Below are 20,972 nucleotides of genomic sequence, written 5' to 3'. Positions count from 1 at the left end.
CTGAAGGGGCCGGTTTGCTACTGCCGGTATGTGAAATGCTGCTGTGTAATATTTCCAGGCACCTGTAGATGGTGATGCACTCTGCTCCACGCCTGGGCTGCATCCACCCAGACCAGGCTGGATTAATTCTATTTATGATCCTTCTTACTTTTATTTTTTACTTTTTCTGAGCATGTGGGATAACCTTGAAATCCTTTCCATTTCCAAAGCATTTTGGCCTTGGTCTCAGTTAGGATATCAGGATAACAGGCAGCAAACGCAGCTTGAACAGCCATGCTGCTCCCCCGCTGCTCCCTTGTTTTTATTTCTTCGCCTCTTATTTTTGTGTTCCCTTTGAAAAGACACCGACGAACAGCTGCCATTTGCTCTTGCGTCCGTGGCTGCAAAACCTCGGCCGAGCCTGGGCTACTTTAAAAACCAGATTATTCGCGTCCCCAGGCGCTCGTTGTGGTGCCGCAGCTCTGCGGGGGTGTCCGGGAGCCTCCCCGGCGCTCTCCCCAGCTCCTTCCCCTCCCAGCCAGGGCCGGCCGGGCGCGGGGCGGGCTCGGAGCCTCTGCTCGGCCACGGGCTCGGCTTTTGTCACGTCCCCGTGGCTGGGACGGCGACAGGGAAGCCGCGTCTGGCTGGGGCCGGCACCGCCCGCGGCTGCTGCCCAGCGACGCCTCAGGAAGTGAGATCAGCTCGGGCCGGGCCGGGCTGCGGGTCCCAGCGGAGCCGGGCCGGGCCCGCTCCATTCCCGGGGCCCGCATCGCTGCCATGGGCCAGGCCAGGCTCCCGGCTCCCCGCGGGCTCAGCTGCTGCGTGCTGGTGCTGCTGCTGCTCCTGGGCGGCTCGGGCAGCCCCGGGACAACGCCACCGCCCCGGGCGCCCTGGGCAGAGGAGCAGGGAGCCGTCCCGGAGGGGGGACCCTGGGGCAGGGTGAGGTACGAAACCGTGAAGAAACATCTGGGAGCTGTGAGTGCTCTCTCCAAGCAGTATTGGCAGTACCTGGCGTGCAAGGTGTGGCAGGAGGGCTGCGAGGAGGAGGAGAAACAGCAAGAAGAGCGAGAGGCCAGTCCCATCCCAGGTAAGCACTTCGCTCTGTTCTCTCCCTCTCCCGTGCCCAGGAAGGAGCAGCAGGTCCGGACACCCTGCTGTGGCCCCGGTTCCTGTGGCGCTGCCCTTCCTTCCCGAGGGTTCCTGCCCCGGCATCTCCCTCCTTGGCATTCCCCGGGATGAGGGGAGTGCTCTTGCACTTCTTGGGCATTGGAGCCCTCTCGAACCGGCTGCTGCCGGTTCCGAGCTCATTGTCCCTCCGCACAGCCAGGGCTGCCCGCAGGGACATGGCTGAGTGCGTGCACCTGAGAGAAGATTGCTGTAATAGGGCTCAGCTAAGCCCAAAACGTAAAAAAGCCTTTCCTGGCACCTCTCTGCTCATTCTGCTCTCGTTTCCAGGCTGGGGCTTTCCTCTGGTGGGCCAGGATTACCTGGAGATCCTCTCTGCCTGGTATTGCAGTTTTGGCAAGTGCTGTGAGACAGGAGACTGCAGGATAATCAACAACATCACAGGTAGGGCTGTAGTGCTTGTGTGGCTTGTTTTGAGGCTTTTTTCCTGTTAAAGTGTGTTCTACAAAGTGATGTTAGTAAAGGGCTTTTCTGGGTAGGGTGCTGAGCTGTGGGAGGATGAAGCTGAGCTCAGTCCTGTGTCCCTTCTGAAGTTCTGAGGCCAAAGATAATTTGTTCCTTACTGCACAGCGTATCTGCTCCAGCTTGCCACGAGCCCTGCCTGCATCCCAGAGCTTCCAGGCACATATAGTGGGATCCAAACTGGCCCAGAGCCCTGCCCTAGGTCGGGAGGGCACACTTACCTGTGTGTAAGCCATGAGTAGATGTCTTTGTGTTTTGCTGTCCCTGAGACTCCTGGTATGCAAACCCTGTGCTGGGAGCTTGGGAGGGCCTTTGGGCATTGGTGCTCTCTGCAGCTGCCAAGCATCTCTGCCTTTTCCTAAAGAAAAAAAGGAGTCCGTGGAAGATTTGTGTCTTTTTGGTGCCAGAGGCTGATGTAGGCAGGGCACAGGCAGCCTGTGGCTTTAATGTCACTTCACAGTCCTCTTGGCCAGGCAGCCCTGCCACGTTTTCTCCTCTTACTCCCACCTGCAGTAGCTGTCCTGGCAGGTGGAGGCTGAGCTCATGCTCTCTCTGTGCAGGGCTGGAGGCAGACTTCAGTGGGCAGCTCCATGGGCAGCACCTGGCTAAGGATGTGGTGGTGCAGGCGGTGCAGGGGTTCCTGCAGAACCCACGGCCCCGCAAGGCTCTGGTCCTGTCCTTCCATGGCTGGTCTGGCACAGGGAAGAACTTTGTGGCTCGGATGGTGGCCAGTCACCTGTACCGGGACGGGCTGAGGAGTGACTGTGTCAGGGTGTTCGTGTCCCTCCTCCACTTCCCACATCACAACTACGTGGACTCCTACAAGGTGAGAGCCAACAACACAAGATGGTCCAGTGAGCTGGGCTGGGCTGGAGTTCATGTCCTTCCCAGCAGCCCATGTGGGGCTGTGCCTTGGGTTTGTGAGTGAAACTACATCCCACAGCACTGGCTGGTTACTGCTGAGCAGTGCTTGTGCAGCCTCAAGGCCTCCACCCCTCTCCCACTCAGCCCCTGAGGTCAGTACAAGAAGTTTGGGACACACCAAAGAGCTGAGTCCTAGTGCCAAAGGGATATTCCATGTCATTTACTGCCATGCTCAGGAGTAAAAGCTGCAAGGAGGGGGGTTTAGGGGCAGGAAGCCATTGCTCAGAGACTGGCTGGGCATCAGTCTGTTTGTGGCAGGATGGGTGGCTGCCTTTGCATCACTTGATGTCTTTCTTTCCTCTTTCCTTCACTTCCTAAACTAATCTACCTCACCTCACTCATCTTCCTGCCTTTGCTTTTCCTGTTCTCTGCCCTGTCCTGCTGGGTGGGAGGAGATGGAGCAGCTGTGATGCCTGACTGGGTGATCCCAGAGCAGCCTGGGGGCTCCTGACTCTCCTCGCTGCCGCTGTGCAGGCCCAGCTGCAGAGGCAGATCAGCGAGACCCTGCAGCGCTGCAGGCAGGCCCTGCTCATCTTCGACGAGGCTGAGAAGCTGCACTCCAACCTCCTGGATGCCATCAAGCCCTTCATGGCTCAACACGGCAGCAAGGGCCAGGTGGATCAGCAGAGATCCATCTTCATCTTCCTCAGGTGATTTCTGGTCCCCTGAAGGGATGGGGAGGAACCAATTAATGGTGTTTATCCCCAGAGGTGTGTGATGCAGGGGAGGACACAGATGCTTTGTTCCCTCGTGGTGGTTGCCTCCATGTTCAGTTTTACCTATGGATGCTGGGCATCCTCCCTGGGAACAAGGCATCTGCAGGAGGAGCTGAGGTCCAGCTGAGTTGGGACATCTGAGCCAGAGTCTAGATTTGGAGGCAGGGAAGCACAGTAAGTTAACAAAGTGTCACCCTGCCCAGCTGAGCAGATGTCACCCTCCAGGGAGCTGAGCTGGGGCTGAAGGTCTTGGTTGGAAGTTCCCATGCACTGTTAGGAGCTGGAGAGTTTCCAGTGCCTGGCTGTGGCTGCAGACTGAGGTGCTGTGAGGCTGATCCTGGCATCAGCACAGCCTGGTTTAGTTGGTTCCTTTCCCAGGAGTTAGGCACATGTGCACCCCAGCACTGTCTCTGTGTGGGATGCAGCTGGAGGGAGAAATGGGGCATCTCAAAACCAGGATGTGAGGCAAGCATCTGACTAAAGTGCCCCAAAAGCATCTTGGTCCCACTTCAGTTTAGGAATTGCAACCTTGAGCTTGGCTCTGGCATAAGCTGTTCCCAGTGGTTGGAGGTGAGCAGAGCATTCCTCTTCCACCTCCCACCATCCAGGCAAGTGTTCCAACCTCCAAGCTTGGTGGTTCCCTCAGAGAGGTTTCCCTGCCTGTGGAGGACCTGTCTGTGTGCCCAGTCAGTGCCCGTGGAACTCGCCACACTCTGGTCCCTCCTGCGTGTAAGGAGCCGTGGTGGAAGGGGCAGGTCCTGCCCTGTTGCTCAGCACGGGGTGGACGTGCTGCCAGCTGCATGGGGCTGACCTGGTGTCCTGCTTGGCAAGCCATGAAGGTCAGGAATGGACACTGTCAGCAAGCAGAGGGGAGCAGGGTGCCTTGAACAGTGTGTAATCCCAGGGCTTCCATCATTCCTGGTGGCAGTGTGTGACACTGACCTGCTTTAGGAGGGATGGCTCTGCCTCAGGGCTCCTGTGACACTGGCACGGTCCTACAGATGGGGCAGGACTGGCTGCCTGTCCAGCCAAAAGGGGCTGTTTGGGTTGGGAGCAGGATCAGTACAAGCTGTTTTCTCCCTGACAAGGGGTGGGGCATGGTGGGAAACAGTGGCAGCTTTCTAATTTTCCCTGCCTTCCATTTGGGGTCCAGAGCCTCTGACATGAGGATGGGATGCAAGATCTGTGCCTCCCCCTGCCTCTCTGCCTCCCACCCACACAAGCTCTGCCTCCACTGGTTCCCACTTCACCAAGGCATTCAAGGCTGGGGGCAAGCCCCTCACCAGTGCCTGGGGAGGGGGGACACTTTTCCTGGACCTGCTTTCCAAGGTGTAGGGCTGTCCTGGGACCCTCAACAGCTGCTAGAATCTTGCAAACCCCACCACAGAGCTGCTCCCATAGGTGTTCAGAAGAGCCCTTAGGTGGGAGCTGTGCTGCTGCTTTGTCCCATGGGCAGAGGATGCTTTGCCAAGTCCTCAGCTGCCACTTGAATCCCTGCCCTGGACCTTTACTTCCAGTGGGATTCCTGCCATGTGCTCTGCCCTTTAACCTGGACTTTGTGGTGGTTTGTTCAACGTTTGGTGTAGAGCCAAGTGTCACCTGAGAGGTTGATGGCTTCCCAAGCCAGGACAGGGGACTGAGGGAGATGGAGGACTCTGCTGCCCCTGGGTCTGAGCTGGCAGGATGGCAGACAGCTGCATGGATACCTATGGAAAGGGCTCTTTGGGAAGAAGGCTGGCTGTCCATGTGCTGATCCTAGACAGCAAATCCTTTGTTGCCAACAGAACTGCTGGGGCCTGTCTGCAGGGAAGGTGCTGGCAGCTCTCAGCAGTTCACCTCTGGGGGAAATCTTGAGTGACTTCCTTGTGTCCACAGCAATCTTGGTGGCAACACCATCAATGAGGTGGCCCTGGACTTCTGGCGAGCCGGCCGGGCACGGGAGGAGATCTCCTTGGAGCTCCTGGAGCAGCGGCTGCGGCTGGAGCTGCAGGAGGCTGCAGGTAAGAGCTGGGCTTGCTCGGGGGGGCTGTGGGCAGGCTGCCTGCAGGGCTGCCCCTCTGCAGTGTCCCATGCACCATGTGCCACACAGGGCTGTGCCTGGGGGAACAAGCCCTCGCTCCACCCCCGCCCAGGGTTGTTGATAATAAGAGCCCCATCCTTGGTCTCTGAGACAAGGGGCCTTCAGGCCCCCTTCGGCCCTAAAAATGGCTGGGGGCAAGAGGTAGCTCAACCTCACAGGGCACTGCTGAGGCTTCTCTGGGGCTCCGGGCATCTCTTGGTGTGACTCTTAGAGATGCTCTGTGCTCAGAGTGCTGAGCAGCTCTGTACAAGTGGGTCCCACTGGATGAGCCCCTTGGAGCCAAGCCTAGCCTCACAGAGGGATCGTGCTCTCAGGTGAAGCTTCTGAGTTTGCCTTGTCTTGTGCTCTGCTCCAGAGAACAGTTATGCCCACAGCCAGCTCCTCAGAGAGAACCTGATTGATTTCGTGGTGCCGTTCCTGCCTCTGGAGTATCACCACGTGAAGCTCTGTGCACGGGATGCCTTCCTGGCCCGTGGGCTTCCCTACACCGAGGCAACGCTCGACCAGGTGGCCCAGATGATGGTGTTTGTCCCCAAAGAGGAGAAGCTTTTCTCTGCACAGGGCTGCAAATCCGTGCCCCAGCGCATAAATTATTTCCTTCCTTGAACACCAGGGGGACCAGACCTGTGCTGAAGTTGGTTCTGCACTCTAGGAGCTGCTCTCTTGACACAGGGTCAGAGGCAGATGACCCAGCCAGGCACTTGCACAGGGACTTACCAGAGACTTAAACTCCCCATTACTCCCAGAGCTGTTGCAGCGAAGGAGGTGCATCCCTTACTCCTGGAATATGGGGACAGCCTGTGCTTGGCTGCTTTTGGAGCCTGTCTGATGTTCTAAGTCCCTTATTTTAGCTGGAGGGGTGATGTGGTTCTGCTGACAGATGCTGTTCCATGTGAGTGGGGACTGGGAATGTCCAAGTTCTTGGTTTGTTGCTGTGTGGAGAAGGGAGGCCTTGGACAGGCTGGTTCTGTTGGGACAGTGTGGCCGAAGCCACATCCCCATCCCCATTTTTCTCTGTCATTTTACTAGATCACCCAGAACTCTTTTGCTGGAGTTGAGTTTTTTCCCTCTGTTGCTCTCATGCCTGTCTATGGTGTCTGCTGCTCAGGGACCCACGGGCCAGGATCGTAGTCTGTGCAGGGAGAAAAAGACTGAATAATTTCCTCTGGAGATGCCAAATCCATAGCTCTCACCTTGGAGTGTCCACTTCTTCCGTTGTATGGAAGCAGCTGCGGGGATGAGGGGAACTTCTGCTGCAGTTATTTTACTAAGCAGGTTGGTGAAGAGCCCGTTTCCTTCACTGCGAAACCAAAAAACGGAAGAGAACTCTTCTGCCCAAAGGTGAAGGGCAGGTGAGGAGGATGGTAGCTGAAGCATCAGGCTGCAGCTGAACGTGAGTTTTCATGGATGCAGTAAAAGCTTGGTTTTTTTCCTTTTTTTGTTTTTCTCTTCAGTACATTTCATGCTGTGGCTTTTTGGCTGGTATCAGCATTATTATTATTATTTTTTTTTTTTTTTTTTTTTTTTATTAGTATTATCACAAGGGGCTGTTTGCTGTCGGGTACTCGCCAGGTGATAAGTGTGTTGCAGCAGCTCCAAAAAATTTCATCAGTGTTACAGGAATCACTCTGTGACCTCTGGGTCAAAACTCCCTTCCAACGGGGCTGTGCTGGCAAGGAGTGAAACATCCCCTGCCAAGGACAGGGCTGGGCTTCCCAGCCACCCCCACGAAGGGACCTTTGATCTATTTTAAGCTCTGACCGATTTTGCGGTGCCAGTGCTGAGCAGTGTGACCTCTGGGAAAGATTGACCAGGCAGACACGTCCGAGCCCTGCAGACTTTGAGTCCCTGCTTCCCTCCAGTCATGCTGGCTCCGTTATCTCAGGAGGCTTCACAGTCCAAGGCGGAGATGAGCCAGCTGCTCTCCCACTGCTCAGCTAGTGCAGGTGGCTTAGCCCTGCTGTGTGGAATGGACCTTTGGGCTGTGCCAGGATCAGGCATTTCTGAGACTTGGTTTATGGTTAATTCAGGTGTCAGAAACCTGGGAACCATCGGGGTGACGCCGCCAGCTGGGGCAGGGAGGCTGCTGCCTCACAGGACACAACTGGGTGTGTGTTTGGGCACCTGGGCAGAAAGTTCAGCAAGCTGTGTGCTGAAGGTTAGTAGCCAAAAGGTTGTGTGTGCAAGCCAGGATAACCCGGGATTTTTTCTAAATGTCAAGAAGTGTTCAGCTGAGGGAGGTGGTGGAGACATTGAGGAGGGCAAGGCAAGAGCTGCACTCTGCTGGATCACGAGCATGTGTGTCACATTTGGGTCAGCTCTGACCAGCCCCACAACAGCAAGAGCTGCTCTCTTACCGTGCCAGGGCAACAGTTTGGTTCTAAATAGATACTGCATAAATAAAGATACTGATTTTCTTGCAACCTGGTGGAATTAAATTGTTTCTCTTTTTAACAATTTTTTCTACCCAAATTCAAGAGCTTCTGGTTAGGACTGAACAGCTTCAAATATTCATTAAGGGGAAAAAAAAACCACCCAGCATCTACTCAAGTGGTTTTTGCCAATAAAATATTGCAATCTTTATTTAAAACAAAATGCAAATTGGCAAAACTTTGTGGAACGACAGGCAAAGAGGCCCTTCCAAGGGCCTTATTTACATCACGTTTAACACTGTTCGCAGTTCACAGTCAGACGATAGTGAGAGAATTAAATTAGAAAAACAACCAAAATATATTACAGTAACAATTAAAAAACAAAAACAGTTGACAACACTGCTAAGAGTGATGGTGATTAACGTGATTCATTTCAATCCATTCCTGCCCTCAGCGAGTTCACTACTAACACAAACAGTGCCATGTGAGCCAAGCAGGCTCCGCCTCCCGTGCACAACAGACACATGGGGAAGAACGACCTCCTTTGGTACAGACATTGCTTAGCCTGGAGCTGTGAGAAACGAGTCAGTGTCCCAGAACCTCCTGTGGCCTGCTACCAGAGAATGGGCTGAGGGCTTTGTTCCACACTCCAGGGATGTGCAGCACCACCCCAGCAGCCACCGTGCTGGACAGTGCCCTGGGAGGTTTCCACATGTGCTGCAGTTACCTTTAAGTCTCCCTGCCAGCTCCTGGTGAGCAGCAGGGCTGAGCTGTGTCACAGAGAAGGCAGCAGCCTGATGGCTTTGTAACCACCATCCTGTGGAGTCACTGGTGCCTGTCAGTGCTGTGGATGCCCTGGAGGAAAAGCCTGCCTCAGGTAAGTGTAGGACATGAGGGTTGGGACTGCTCTGTGGCTGCAGTGTAACCCACCCCACACCTCTGCCTGGTAGGGAGGGGCTGCCCTGTCTCCACTGTGGGGTTTGGTTCCCTGTGCCCCACAACTCCTGCAAAAACACACTGACAGATGTCAGCCTTCGTGTTTGGCCATGGTTCACAGACACAGGGCCAGTGGCACCCAGGAGAAAATCCTGAGGAGGACAAGCAAAACCTTCCTCTCTCCCTCCCTGCTTGTTCTGCATCAGCAACGCTGCTCCCTTCAATTCCCCTTTCCCACTGCTGAAGCTGATGCAGTCCCAAGACCCCGACTCCTAGCTCAGCTTCACCCCTGCCCACACTAATGAAGAACATGACTAAATCAAGTGCACCACTTGGGTTAAGGGTGTACAGTGCAGGAAGAAGAGAGAATTGCACCTGTGAGTCAGCTAATTCCCACAATGGTAGGAAGAGAATGTGGCCCCCTGAGCTCACTCTGTGCTTTGTGCTTGGCAGTACCAGGCCCGTGGGTGCCATTCCCATGGCAAAGACAACTGCTTTAAATTCTGGCCCACAGCAGTGCAAGAGAGAGAGCCCAGCTCCAGCTGTGCCCCCACATCTGTCTGACAGTGCTGAGGGGAAGAAATAACAGGACTTCTGCCTTGTCCCCTCCCCAAACCATGGAGCATGAAGTGCTCTTCACTGAGACAAATAATGGGGTGTCAGCACCCACACATTCCTTTGCACGTCTGGTGCCAGGCTGAAAACAGAGAACTGGCCACAGTGGAGACCTTTAAGGCTGAAGAGAAAGGCAGACCTAGCTAAAGGGAGAGGGAATGGTAAAAGTTTTAGAAGCAGCAGTGGAAGGAAGGACAACTGGATGGTAATTTACAGCAGAACCAGCTTTCCCAGATTCCTCTTGCTATCCTGCCAGAGGGCAGGGGAACATTGCAGTTTGGGAATCTGCTCCAGGGCAGCAGAAGTCCCAGCAATTCTGCAGCCTCCACTTTAGGGGGAAAAGAAACCCTGTCAAGTCAGCACTGCCTCTGCCACAATGTGCCTACCTGATGTTAGATGATAGGTAAGGGCAGGGAAAACCCTTCCCATGACAACAGGCAAATCCCCAAATTCCACCGGCCTTTGATTTTGCACCACAGGAGGGGTCAGCACTAAAGGGGCTCCTGTATTGGGCACAGGGGTTGTAGAGTCTCTGTGCTTGGAGATGCCCAAAAGCTGCCTGGACATGGTCCTCACAGGTGACTCTTGGTGGCCCTGCTTGGGAGGAGTGTTTGGACCAGGTGACCTCCAAAGTACCCTCCAACCTCAGCCATTCTGTGACTCTGGAAAAGCAGTTGGATGCTGCCCTGTCCCACTGCCCATCTCCTGCTGCGGTGGCAAGGAGAAAATGGGGCACCTGAAAGGAAGTGGGGACGGCTCACAGTGTTCATTGGGACACAGGTGCTTTCTTCAGAAAGGGCTGCAAGAGGAGAGTTCCAGTAGTTCTAGTAGTTAGAAATTCCATGTTGCTATTCTACCACTTTTGCTGCAGCTTTTCTGGAAGACTGGCATTTAGGGAAAAAAAAAAAAAGTTTCTTTCAAAATACTCATCAGAATTGGGCAAAACTTTAAAATGTTCTGGTTAAGATTCCTTTCCCCTGGCATCCCTTCAATTCCAGCCCCTTTGTCCCAGGCTGAGCAGCAGTACAATCATGGAACCATGTGATGGCCTGCCAGGGTAAGCAAGACCTATCCTTCTGCCCTGAAGAAAAGAGAGCCCCCCCACCTTCTAAATCCTTCTGATTGTTTGACAGGCCATGTGAAGCAATGCCACAAGCCACCTTCCCTTTGCAGGTCACCTTTCCAAAGGCAGTCAGTTTGGATGCACACCTGAAGATGACTGAAAGAGATAAGGTAAACCACAAAAGCCCTCAGTAAAGTCTAGGAGATTAGGGGTTGGTGCTCTGCCTGTGGAAGAGCCTTGGGACAGCCCTGAGGGCTGCAGGGGATCAGGACTTGCCAGCACCAGGGGTTGCTTGGTTCTTTTTCCCCCTCACCACTTCACTTACTGGGCTACAGAAGCTCATTGGTCCATTGTACCTCATGTGCTGCTCCTCTGCTTTGCCGCCACACACCCTGAAACAACTTTGCTTAGCTCAGACCAGTAATGAAATGAGGATTCTCAGCCCATTTCTAAAGATTTTTCCAGGCCTGTCTCACTATGCTCTGTGGAAAAAACAGGGACATTTGCTGAGACACCCAGCCTGCTTCCAAGCACCAACATGTGCTTCTAGACAGAAACAAAGTGCCCATCTTCTAAAGTCACACCTGTGCCACAGCTCCACTCCAAATGCTCAGACTAAAGGCAGCACAGCCACACTTGAAAAACAAGTTTAGAAAGCATTTCAGCCAAAAAAAATAAAGACTTAAGGTGCAAAGCAAGTGAGATCCTCTATCAGCAGCAGTGTGAAGTGAGCAGCAGCATGCAGGTAAGCTGTATTTGGAGCCAGGTTTCAGGCCTGTTTCCTTTCACAAACCAGCAACTGAGCTCTTCCTACATTTACACCTTGGGGAGTTGTGCATAGACACAGACCAGCTTTTTGAGGCCACAACAGTCTGCAAACAGCACAAGAACCAAGAATGACAATGCCAACCACTCAGCTGCTCTCATTCTGGGGTTGTTAGAAGGCATTAGAGACCCAGTGGGAACCCTTCAAGGCAGAGCCACAGCTTTTTGTTGCCACGCCTCAGGCACAGAAGTGCACAAGTTATGGGCACATTCCCTACACCACAGCACAGGATTCTGGTCTAGCCTTTAAAATACAGGAATAAATAAATGGAGATACCTCTGGTGTTTCCTGTGTGCTGCCATACTTTATCACCTTGGGATGTAGAGAAGCTGGAAGCCTGTGACACAGGTAAACACCAGAACAAATCCCAGGAATCTGGTAGTGTGAAGGGTTAGGGACAGGTCCAGGGAATCCTGCAGCAGTAAGGACATATGGTGGGCAGGCTGGGCTGTACTTTCTGGTTCTCCAGCTGGCCCTGCAGTGCTGTGACTGCTAAAGGAATGTGGAGAACAGCCAGGGGGGCAGAGCAGAGGCTCTGCCTTACCTACCATGGGTCCTCACAGTGATCAAACTGAACTGGGGAGTCAACCTGGTAACAAGTTTAAAGCAATCTAGAACTTAAAAAAAAGGAAGAACCTACCCACCCCACCAACAACACTGGCAAGTTCTGCAAGAGCCCCAAACTACTCAAAAATGACCATCAAGCAGCACCTGTGCTAGACCACTAGAAATAGGTATCAGCTGAGTGAAGGCTGTGTGGTGGGAAGGGGGAATTCCAGTGGTAAGTATGCCCAGCATCCCTGACACTTCCAATACAATGACAATGAGAACATGGTGGATGAGGTGGACAGGAGGGAAAGGGGACAGTTTCATATATTAACTAATCTTGCAGTTCTCATTACAGCAGCAACAGTGCTGTGGAAGTTAAGCCATCCAGACCAGTGCATCCACCTCCAGCAGCTCTGAATACTGTCAGTGCATTAGACCTTTTCCCCAGCTGTACATGACCCCCCCTCCCAAGCTGCTCCGGCTGCTCTGCCCTTGGTACCAGCAAAGCCCCAGTGCTTTTCCTTGGCCTTGTCAGGACAGCAAAGCACAGGTGAGTGCAGCCAGGGCAGAATCTGTGCAGCCAGACAGCTGCAGCCACCCCAGGATTCTGGCTGTCACCACCATCCTGCCCAGAGGGAGAACCTGCCATGGGTTCTCCTGCCTCTGTAGGGGAGGAGAAGGAACTTTCTTTCCCTTGCCATACCAAGCAGATCAGCCTGACTAGGTGGGGACAGATCTTTGATATTCTGCCCCTTACAGCTTTAATCTATCCTCTCCATCCCCAATTTTTTGAGATGAACCTGTAAACGTGAGGAGAACTCAGTGATCTGAGGTACTTCACATACTCAAGTATCAGTCTTTCCTTTTGAAAGGATCAGTACAGAAAAACAGTCCCTCCCTCCCCGTGTGTGTTTCTCTTACCCAGATTGACAGTAGCTACCTCTGCACCACATCACTGATTTCTTGGACACATGACAATAAGTTATTAAGGACGGGGCTCGCCCCATGGACGCCAGCAGCTGTCGAGGACACCTGCAGCTCCTGCAGGCTGAGTTCCAGTTTGCTCACGGCTTCCCGGAAGGCAAATTTGTTGCGCGTGTGCGGGATGCAGTCCACGTAGCCTGAGCAGTAATCCAGCAGCTGGTGCCCCGTGTCCACCAGCTGGCTGTTGGGCGTGGGCTCGGCGATGGCGCTTGAGAGGAGACCCGCGCACTCCAGCAGTGCCTCCTTGCTGATCTTGTCTGCGGGGATTTTCTCAGCCGCCTGTTTGGTCTTTCTCAGCGCTACCTTGGTGCCGGCCGTGCCATTGGCCATTTTCACTGGGGAGGTGGAAGACGATGACAGAGGCACTTGGGGCGGAGGCATCGCGGGCCTCCCAGATTTTCCACCAACAGGTGCTGCTGCTGCCTTCTTACTCCCTTCATTGGATTCCAGTCCGTGCTGCGCTCCCGCCACACCGCTCAGCTCTTCTGCTGCATCCGAGCAGGCAGCTGGCTGCTGGAGGAGCCGCATCACCGGTGGTGGAGGTGGAGCACACTTTGGTTTTACCCGTCTGGGCCGGTCCCTGTCGCCAGAAGAAGTGACCTGATGCTCAGATAAGAGCTTAAATTTATTACCCTGAGAGTCTGTGCCAATGAGCTGCACGTCTGCTGGAGTGTGTTTTAGAGTGGGTGAGATTAGGACTGGCACTTTGTGGTTATGAGTGGTTGGAATTATTGCTGCAGCCTTTACTGGAGATGACCACCCCGGCCTCTCGCCATCCTCAAGGGCTCCTTGTCGTGGGCCACTGTTTTTTTCCTTGCCCTTAGGAGCTGCCACTAGCCCTGGACCCTCCTTTTCTTCTGACATGGAGGGAGTTCGAAAAGGGAGTACTGTGGCACCCCTTGGCAAGAGTTTTGCTTTTGGTCTCTCTCTGGTCAAAGCAGGGCCTTCTTCAAACCTTTTGGGAATCAGGTCACTGGCCCTCTCTGTGCTCTCATCGGGCTGGGAGGAGGTGGATACAGTCCGTTCCAGCTGAATCTTTGACCTCTGGGAATTTCTGGGAAGGGTCATTGCCATCCTATCCTGTTCTGGAAGCCCTGAGGACATGGAAGATGTAGAGTTTGACCTTGGAAAAGGCTTTGAAGCTTCTTCATTGCCAGTGGGTTTTCCTGCTCGTAAACCCAGCGTCTTTTTAATCAGGCGTGGCGTGAAGAAGCCAGTGATGCCCGACCACCCTCCACCAGTGCTCACAGCCCCAGCATTGCTGGGCCCAGTGCCCTCCTCGCTGTAGAAGGTCCTCTGTACAAAGCCCCCTCCGTAGCACTTGGGGGGAGCCAGGCTCGTGTCCTGCTGTGCGGGAGCAAAGGAGAACCCGTCCACGTGCTGCAAGGAAGCAACAGAGGAAAAGTTACCCGTCAGCTCGTATTTCTTATGAGGCTGATTCTCCATCTCCCGGAAGGAGCTGCTGCGCTTGGGAGGTGTGGGAGCATTCCTCTTCTTCATGAAGGAGCTGAAGAAGCCCCCTTTCCTGTCCCTGGTGAACATGGTCTCTTTGGCATCCTCCAGGAGGCTGCTGGGGGACTTGTCCCTCTGCTTGCGGGGCAGCGCGGGGGACCCGCCTGTTGGCTGTGTGCTTCTGAAGAAACCTGGGCAGGAGAAACAGGTGTCAATCTGGACAATCTAATTCCATTTTCACCTCCCTGACCTGCACTGGGTTTTATATGCCTGGTGTATTTACCTGCCCAGGTGCTGCAGAGATATAATGAGGGAAGAAGCGAGCACTTGCATTTTATTTTTTCTTTACTTTCTTTCATTTCTGTATGTGACTTGTCTGTTGTCTGTACTGAGGAGGCCACTTTGGAGAGAGATCAGAAAAGAGTTGCTCTTTTCTTTCACTTTTAGCTCTTTTCCTGTAATTTTCTGCTCCTTTCCAAATACCCTACGTATAGGAGGAAATCTATTGCTGTATTTCGTTTTGAAGCTGTCCCTTAAAAAAGAGTAGCAAAACTGAATTTGAAAGAAAAAATACAATGGGATTTACTAAAAGAACACTGAAAAAACTACAGTATTTTCTATTTGCTAGTAAATAATTATCACAGCAGCACAAAGCATGCCCATGGTCACATTGCTCTTTGTTTCTCTGAGAATTTACACCCTGTGCCCACACCTGGTGCTGAGCTGGATGCTGAGTGCTCCACAGTGTCCTGTGTTCCTTCAATGTTCTCCTTGTTCTCTGCCTGTTTCTTCAGTGTTCTTGTTTTGGAGGGAAGCATGGGTAAGCGGGGCAGGTAAGGAATGATGGATGAGGACAAGGCTGTTCTTCCAAGCTCCTCTGCTACCTCTGTAAGGAAAAATATGGAATAATCAAAACAGAGACTAGCAAAGGAAGAGGAAAATAAAAAAACCCGAGTCTTTGCTGGAAACACAGACTGGCAGGAAGAGATCCATGACTGAGAAATACATAATTTATGGATTTAATCTTTGTTCAGATCTAGAGGTATTCAGGGTCAGACATTTTTCCTAACCATTTCAAACTCATTTACATTTTTATCAATTCAGCCAAAAAAAAAAAAAAAAAAAAAAAAAAAAAAAAAAAAAAAAAAGAAAGCAGTGGTAGGATCTGTACAAGGGGTCTATTAAAGGCTGCTCAAGAGCTAAAGGCAGCACTGCATGCATTTGCCTGTTTTCAGTCAAGGTGCGTCCTACTGATGCACCCCCAAAGTTTTGCCCTCCCTGGAATCTGGGTCTAAGTTGCTTTGCTTGAGGCAAAGCACTGCATCTCTCTAGATGAAGAAATGAAAATTACATGTCAACAATAGGTTAACAAAAAGAAAAAGAAAACAAATACAGAAAAAAACCCCACAACCTCCTGGCCACACCCAGCTTGGCATTTGTGTGGCCACTGGATGTGTCTATTATAGATCCTCACTGGTAAAATTCCATTTGGTGTGTTTTCTCTGTAGTAGGGAAGTTGATGGATCAGTTGCATATTTAATTTAAAAATTGAGCAAAATGCTCTGACATTTCTTCTTGTCTGATGAATAGTATCACATTTCTCACCAGTATTTACCTCCTGGTAGATTATATTTCAGACTTGAGCTGCACAGATTTGCTCCTAGAAGTAGCTAAGCAGAAAATCCAGAGATTAAAGCACACTTTTTTAAAAGTGGAGGCTGGTAGAATAATATTTCATGACCTAATTGCTGCAGTCAGCAAGGGACTGTGATAGGCACGCATCTTTCTCTCCATCACTTACTATTCCTCACTCTTCAGCCTGGAAAACAAGAGATTTCCTCTGATAGAGGAGACAATATTCTTTAAATCAGCTCTTTGGCATTTACTGCTCAAATGAAATGACACTGTTCCTTGCACTGGAACATGTCTGAAGTTGATTCAGTATTTGTGAAACAAGTAAGAAAATGTATTTATCCCAATTATGGCTAAAAGAATAAGGAATGAAGCTCCCATTTCAACCCCAGTGCCAGCAGATGAGCCTTAAGGGCCCATCCATGAAACACAGCACTCTAGGGATAACCTCCAGTGCTGTTTCAGGAAGAAAACAACAGCAGCTCTCACCCTCTGAGATGCTCGAGTCATGGAACATGGTTTCAAAAGCCTGGTGGGTCTCAGCAAAGGAAGGTCGGTCTGGTGGGTTCCACTTCCAGCCTGCAATGCCAGAAAGCAGAGTAAGTCTCAGTGCCTGAAACACGGAGATGAATTTTTCTTCTGTCCAAGCAGACAGAAAGTAGTCAGACTCTGACCTACTGCTAAACAGGCTTTAGAGTCATTCACAGGTACTGATTCATGGCAGCAGTTAGTACCCTACTGTATCCTCAGAAAAAAATCATGAGAAGAAGGAACCAATTCTAAAAATCCTAGCTCTTTTCTGATCTCCCTATCCCCCCTTTCTGAATTGTTTGGGCAAAGGACAATTCTGTATTTGCTACCCTGGCTGCTTGGACTGAACACATCTAGCCCAGTCACAGATAACTGAGTGTGTAAAGCTTCAGGCAGCATCCTGCTCCCATGCTCTTAATACTGAATTTCAGGCAGACCCTTCCAAAAGAAGGATGTGTGGACCCTCTGGGGGAAAGAGGAGGGGAGTGCCTTGATCCTAGATGGAGCTTGGGAAGTTACAGAAGAGTATCATGATGAAAAGTGTAATTTCTGTAGCTAGAAATCTGCACTAGAAGAATGTACTTTGGAAGCACTGTCTGCTGGTATCACCATAGGGTCTGGAAAGTGACTGGCATTCTGCTTGTTTTGCATTATGATCATATAAAGTCCCAGCTTTTGGGCTTTTGTCAGCTTCCTTAAGGTTTTTTAAGCAGTAATATCCTTCATCATTCCCCACCTTCTTTGTTTCATAACTGAAGCCCACCCTAACTTTGGCATGCTGAGGATCAGGTATTGCTGTTAATTACAGATTCCTCCCACCTTCCCACGCTTTGTCCCCAAAAGTGGAAGAAGATACTCACATGCCCTCATCAGTTCATACACCTTGGGAGGGCACCCCTCTGGTTGCTCCATCCGATAGCCCTTTTCCAGCAGATCATACACCTGAGAGAGGTCAATGCCTGGATATGGTGACATCCCATAGGTAGCAATTTCCCATAACAGCACCCCAAAGGCTGCAAAAGGAAGAAAACAGAATTCCAGGTCATAAGTCTGCCCTTTTGTTGTTCATTAATATGTGGCCTTCAGTGCAGCTTGAAGCAGCATTGTTTCCTTGCAGGTATTTCAGGCTGGTCTACGTGGAGACATCACATGCTAAAAATGTTATAGATTCATGAAGTTCTGGCCTGGCATGTGACTATCTTCACAAGGGTTTCTGCCCAGGCCAGAAAGTAAGTTGTTGTCTGGACTGGCAGAAGAAAACCAAAATTAACAAGAAAAGGATGCTGAAGGTGAGTTTTCTTACCCCACACATCTGATTTGATTGAAAAGGTGTTGTAGGCCAGGCTCTCAGGAGCTGTCCATTTGATTGGGAACTTGGCCCCAGCATGGGCTGTGTAGGTATCACCAGTCATGAGTCGACTTAAGCCAAAGTCAGCCACCTTCACCACGTGGTTTTCTCCAACTAAGCAGTTCCGTGCTGCCAGGTCCCTGCACAAAGGAACAAAGGACACCACTGCAGCAGCAGCAGGGCTTTTGAATGCAGTTTTGGGGCCCTGCTCCCCTCAATCAGGAAGTGCTCTCTGTATACAGTAGGTAGCAAGGTGAGCTTTGCCCTGAACAGTGTCAAAAACTGAGTTGACTTATTCTTAGGAGCAATGACGTAAATCTGGATTAGGATTAACTTTTTAAATTCTATTAATTTTTCAGTAATGGTGGCTGTTACGGTGCCAAGTTTATGTTTCCTGAGGATAGGATGGGATCAGCAGCTCATCACACTGTGGTAACAGGCTTATGGCACAGCGTTTTCTGCATTTAAACAGGGCTTTGGATGGGCACTGTCTGCACACAGGTGATACCAGGCAGTTGGGCACAAGATTGCTATGAAAGTCCTGGGGAGAAGCTATTGCAAGACAGTACTGAAGCCAACACAGCCAATGGATAAGCCAGTGCGAATCCCAACCGTGGAAGAAACCTCCTCAAAAGCTGGAATTCCCAGCCCATCATTCTGGTGGCCTGTTTATCATTGCAATCTGAATCTGTACCAGCTCAACATGACTTCACCCACCTGTGGATGAAGTTCTTCTTCTCCAGGTACTCCATGGCAGAGGAGATCTGGGTGGCCATGTAGAGCAGCACGACAGCGCTGACCTCCTCGCGGTTACACTCGCGCAGGTAGTCCAGCAGGTTCCCGTAGGGCATGTACTCTGTCACGATGTAAAAGGGGGGCTCCAGGGTGCACACACCTGCCAGGGAGGAGCAGGCAGCATGTGAATAAAGCTTCCTTTTCTCACCACTGTTCCTGATTTAACAGCCATTTATTTGTGTACCATTGCATTTTGTACCACTGAGTGTTTTTCTGGGAAAGTGAAGACTTCCATGAACAAGACCAGGTCAGTGCAGCCCAAACTCAGAGTTTCTGTCTGTTTTTCTCTCCATGCACTTTATGAATAGAGAGAAACATGTCTATAAAAGCACCACTATTCCTATCTAATATTCATGAAGCAGTAGTTCTGTTCTTTGAAAGGTTACAGAAAGAAAAAGGAGAATTATGAACATGCAGTTTGCTTTTCTTCCCCCCTCTGCCTTCATAAAGCTGAAGACTGGCCAACTGGAAGCAGGTACCTGTCAGCTGGCAAGATTTCCAGACTGAAATGTCACTACAGAGTAATGTGAAGCACTCCCATGTGCTGGGTAAGGAATCAGCACGGTGGGACCTGCTCCTAGAGCAGCATTCTCACACATTCCTGGGATGACTCCTTGCTACAGTCACTGTACAAAGCATGTCAAGACGGAGAAGGAGAGCAACAGGATACTCTTGTCACAGCTCTGGGACACCCCCTGCAGCTCTTTACACATTCAGGAGTAAAGCACTATGCACCAGAAAGAGTAAAAATGCAGCTCTCTGATGACAAAACTCTGAGCCCTGCTCCTGGAACCAGACAGGACTGGCACACACTTCATCTGTGCCCTTTTTAAAAAATGGGTACAGAACAGTTGCCATTAGTAAAAGCCTTCACATTCTGCACATTTCTCCTCTCATCCTAGGCTTGGCTTGACAGCTCTGCTTCTGAAAGTGTCAGAAATCCAGAGGCAATTAAACACTAGTAAAGGTTTAGGGTGTCTTCTTAAGAATCTTTGTGCATGTAGATTTAACAGCTATGAAAAGTATTTAATAATGGTCATCATATCATGCATCTGCCAGTGAGACAACAGGGCAGAGTCACGATGTAAAGCCTGCGGATTTTTTCCAGTCCTTAGTTATTTGATCTCATGTACTTATTTGGTGATACACAGAGTTCCTCACAGCAACAGCAATCTGGTGTCTTCTGCCTAATTATGGATTAATTTGTTCTTTTCAATGCAGCCTTTTCTGTAAATGTCTCTGATTTGAGAAGTATGGAGAATGGTATTTGTTGTGCTTCCAACAGAATTTTTCATTTCACTTTAAATTTTCTTACAATTTTTTCCTGTTCTTTCAGAAAAATAAGCCACAGAAAATGATTTTGTAAATCTGATTCAACAGAGCAGAGAAGGAATCTGAACCTGATCACTGAACCCTGGAGCATGTTTAAGGCCAAGGACATAAACCAGCAGGAGGATGATATTGCAAACTTTTATGTAACAGTCGTGCCTCAACAGCAAAGGTCTACTAATGTAAGTGACTGTATTTGATGTTTTATTTAAAATTAAGTGTCTCTTAGCTCCAGTATTACATAAAGCTGTCAAAAATACCACCCCATAACCTGACCTGATTCATGAAGTTATATAAATACAGAAAAGCTGCCACTGCATTTAAACCAGGCAAGTTTCTGCCAAAATGAAGACTAAGTAAGAACACAAAGAGCAAAGCATTTCACGCACCTAACAACTGCACTAGATTTGGATGCTTGATCTCCTTCATCACAGCAGCTTCTTTCAAGAACTCTTCCACCTCCATGGTATCTTCCTAGACAGACAGAGAAGCAAAAGAAGGGAACATTTACCTTCATGACCAAGGTCTGGTTAACACCACACATCCTGTTGAATATAAATGATGGCATCTTTGTCTCCATTCTGCTGTTTTGGCTTTTACCAAAGCAAACGGTAACAGCCCTAAACAGGTGCCTGGCTGTCCTGCAGACCCATCTGCAGTACTCCGGCAGGGCCAGGCTTGCTCATTTGGTAGCTGTTATGGCTGGTGAGAGGAAGACTCTCAAGATCAATGACTTAGCTCCCCTATATAGCTATAAAAATTAACTTATTCAGGGGCCACTTAGAATTGCAGTTGTTAATGTTGAAACAAACAAGGTTTTGAAAAGCAAGAGAAATGGAGAAGCTGATTTTTTTCAGGAGTGGAGGACAGCTTATAGAAGGTATTTTCTACATCTTTAATTTCTTAAAGCCTCCACATCTCCTCTAGAGGAAGGGAAGTTGGGTTTGTAACCATTTCTATTGGTCTGACTTGGACATGCAACTCCTGTTGGGCCAAAATTCCAGTTTGTTTCTAAGCCACGTGCACTGGTGTAAGTTTGATAGTGTCACTTTGATCTGCAAAGCTATTCCCAAGCACGGATTTTATGCAGATCAGCACACTCCATTCTGATGTTTGTATCACGAGGTGAAGTTGAGAACATTATAATTTCCTTACTCGTGTCATAAACAGTGACCAAATGAAAAATGCCCGGAA

General features: G+C 50.5%; 2 protein-coding genes across 6 annotated transcripts in view; one reads left to right on the top strand and one right to left on the bottom strand.

Annotated features, from left to right (window-relative positions):
* The first annotated feature begins 354 nt into the window (after positions 1 to 354).
* On the top strand, positions 355 to 7,773 carry TOR3A (torsin family 3 member A). Of its 2 annotated transcripts, none has more exons than XM_053949934.1 (6): positions 355 to 1,066; positions 1,435 to 1,548; positions 2,187 to 2,452; positions 3,025 to 3,200; positions 5,142 to 5,266; positions 6,376 to 7,773. In XM_053949934.1, exons 1-6 carry the CDS (start codon positions 757 to 759, stop codon positions 6,402 to 6,404), a joined length of 1,020 nt encoding a protein of 339 aa, XP_053805909.1. In that variant the 5' UTR covers positions 355 to 756; the 3' UTR covers positions 6,405 to 7,773. The 2 variants fall into 2 exon arrangements, with proteins under 2 accessions (XP_053805909.1, XP_053805908.1); XM_053949933.1 differs by having other exon boundaries at positions 360 to 1,066; positions 5,702 to 7,773.
* Positions 7,774 to 7,897: 124 nt separating this feature from the next.
* Positions 7,898 to 20,972, bottom strand: part of ABL2 (ABL proto-oncogene 2, non-receptor tyrosine kinase) — a 42,458-nt gene continuing 29,383 nt past the window's right edge. The window contains exons 5-13 of one of the 4 annotated variants that reach the window (XM_053949931.1): positions 20,168 to 20,252; positions 18,372 to 18,549; positions 17,610 to 17,794; positions 17,167 to 17,319; positions 16,265 to 16,354; positions 14,856 to 15,029; positions 14,427 to 14,543; positions 14,101 to 14,334; positions 7,898 to 13,785 (exon numbers count right to left, since the gene is read on the bottom strand). In XM_053949931.1, coding sequence (XP_053805906.1) covers positions 12,644 to 13,785; positions 14,101 to 14,334; positions 14,427 to 14,543; positions 14,856 to 15,029; positions 16,265 to 16,354; positions 17,167 to 17,319; positions 17,610 to 17,794; positions 18,372 to 18,549; positions 20,168 to 20,252 — 2,358 coding nt within the window. In that variant the 3' untranslated portion in view covers positions 7,898 to 12,643. Of the gene's footprint in view, positions 14,335 to 14,426; positions 14,544 to 14,855; positions 15,030 to 16,264; positions 16,355 to 17,166; positions 17,320 to 17,609; positions 17,795 to 18,371; positions 18,550 to 20,167; positions 20,253 to 20,972 lie in introns of all 4 variants that reach the window. The other 3 variants (XM_053949928.1, XM_053949932.1, XM_053949929.1) reach the window with 3 other exon arrangements.

Source organism: Vidua chalybeata, chromosome 9 (genome assembly GCF_026979565.1).
Source record: "Vidua chalybeata isolate OUT-0048 chromosome 9, bVidCha1 merged haplotype, whole genome shotgun sequence".
NCBI classification, from domain to species: Eukaryota; Metazoa; Chordata; class Aves; order Passeriformes; family Viduidae; genus Vidua; species Vidua chalybeata.
The sequence above is the reverse complement of the archived record's forward strand: the minus strand, read 5'-3'. Positions and strand labels throughout refer to the sequence as shown.

Coding starts and splice junctions, on each gene's coding strand:
- TOR3A (XM_053949933.1), top strand. CDS start 757: ATGGGCCAGGCCAGGCTCCCGGCTCCCCGCGGGCTCAGCTGCTGCGTG. Junction 2,453..3,024: donor ACTACGTGGACTCCTACAAG/GTGAGAGCCAAC, acceptor GCCGCTGTGCAG/GCCCAGCTGCAGAGGCAGAT. Junction 5,267..5,701: donor GGAGCTGCAGGAGGCTGCAG/GTAAGAGCTGGG, acceptor GCTCTGCTCCAG/AGAACAGTTATGCCCACAGC.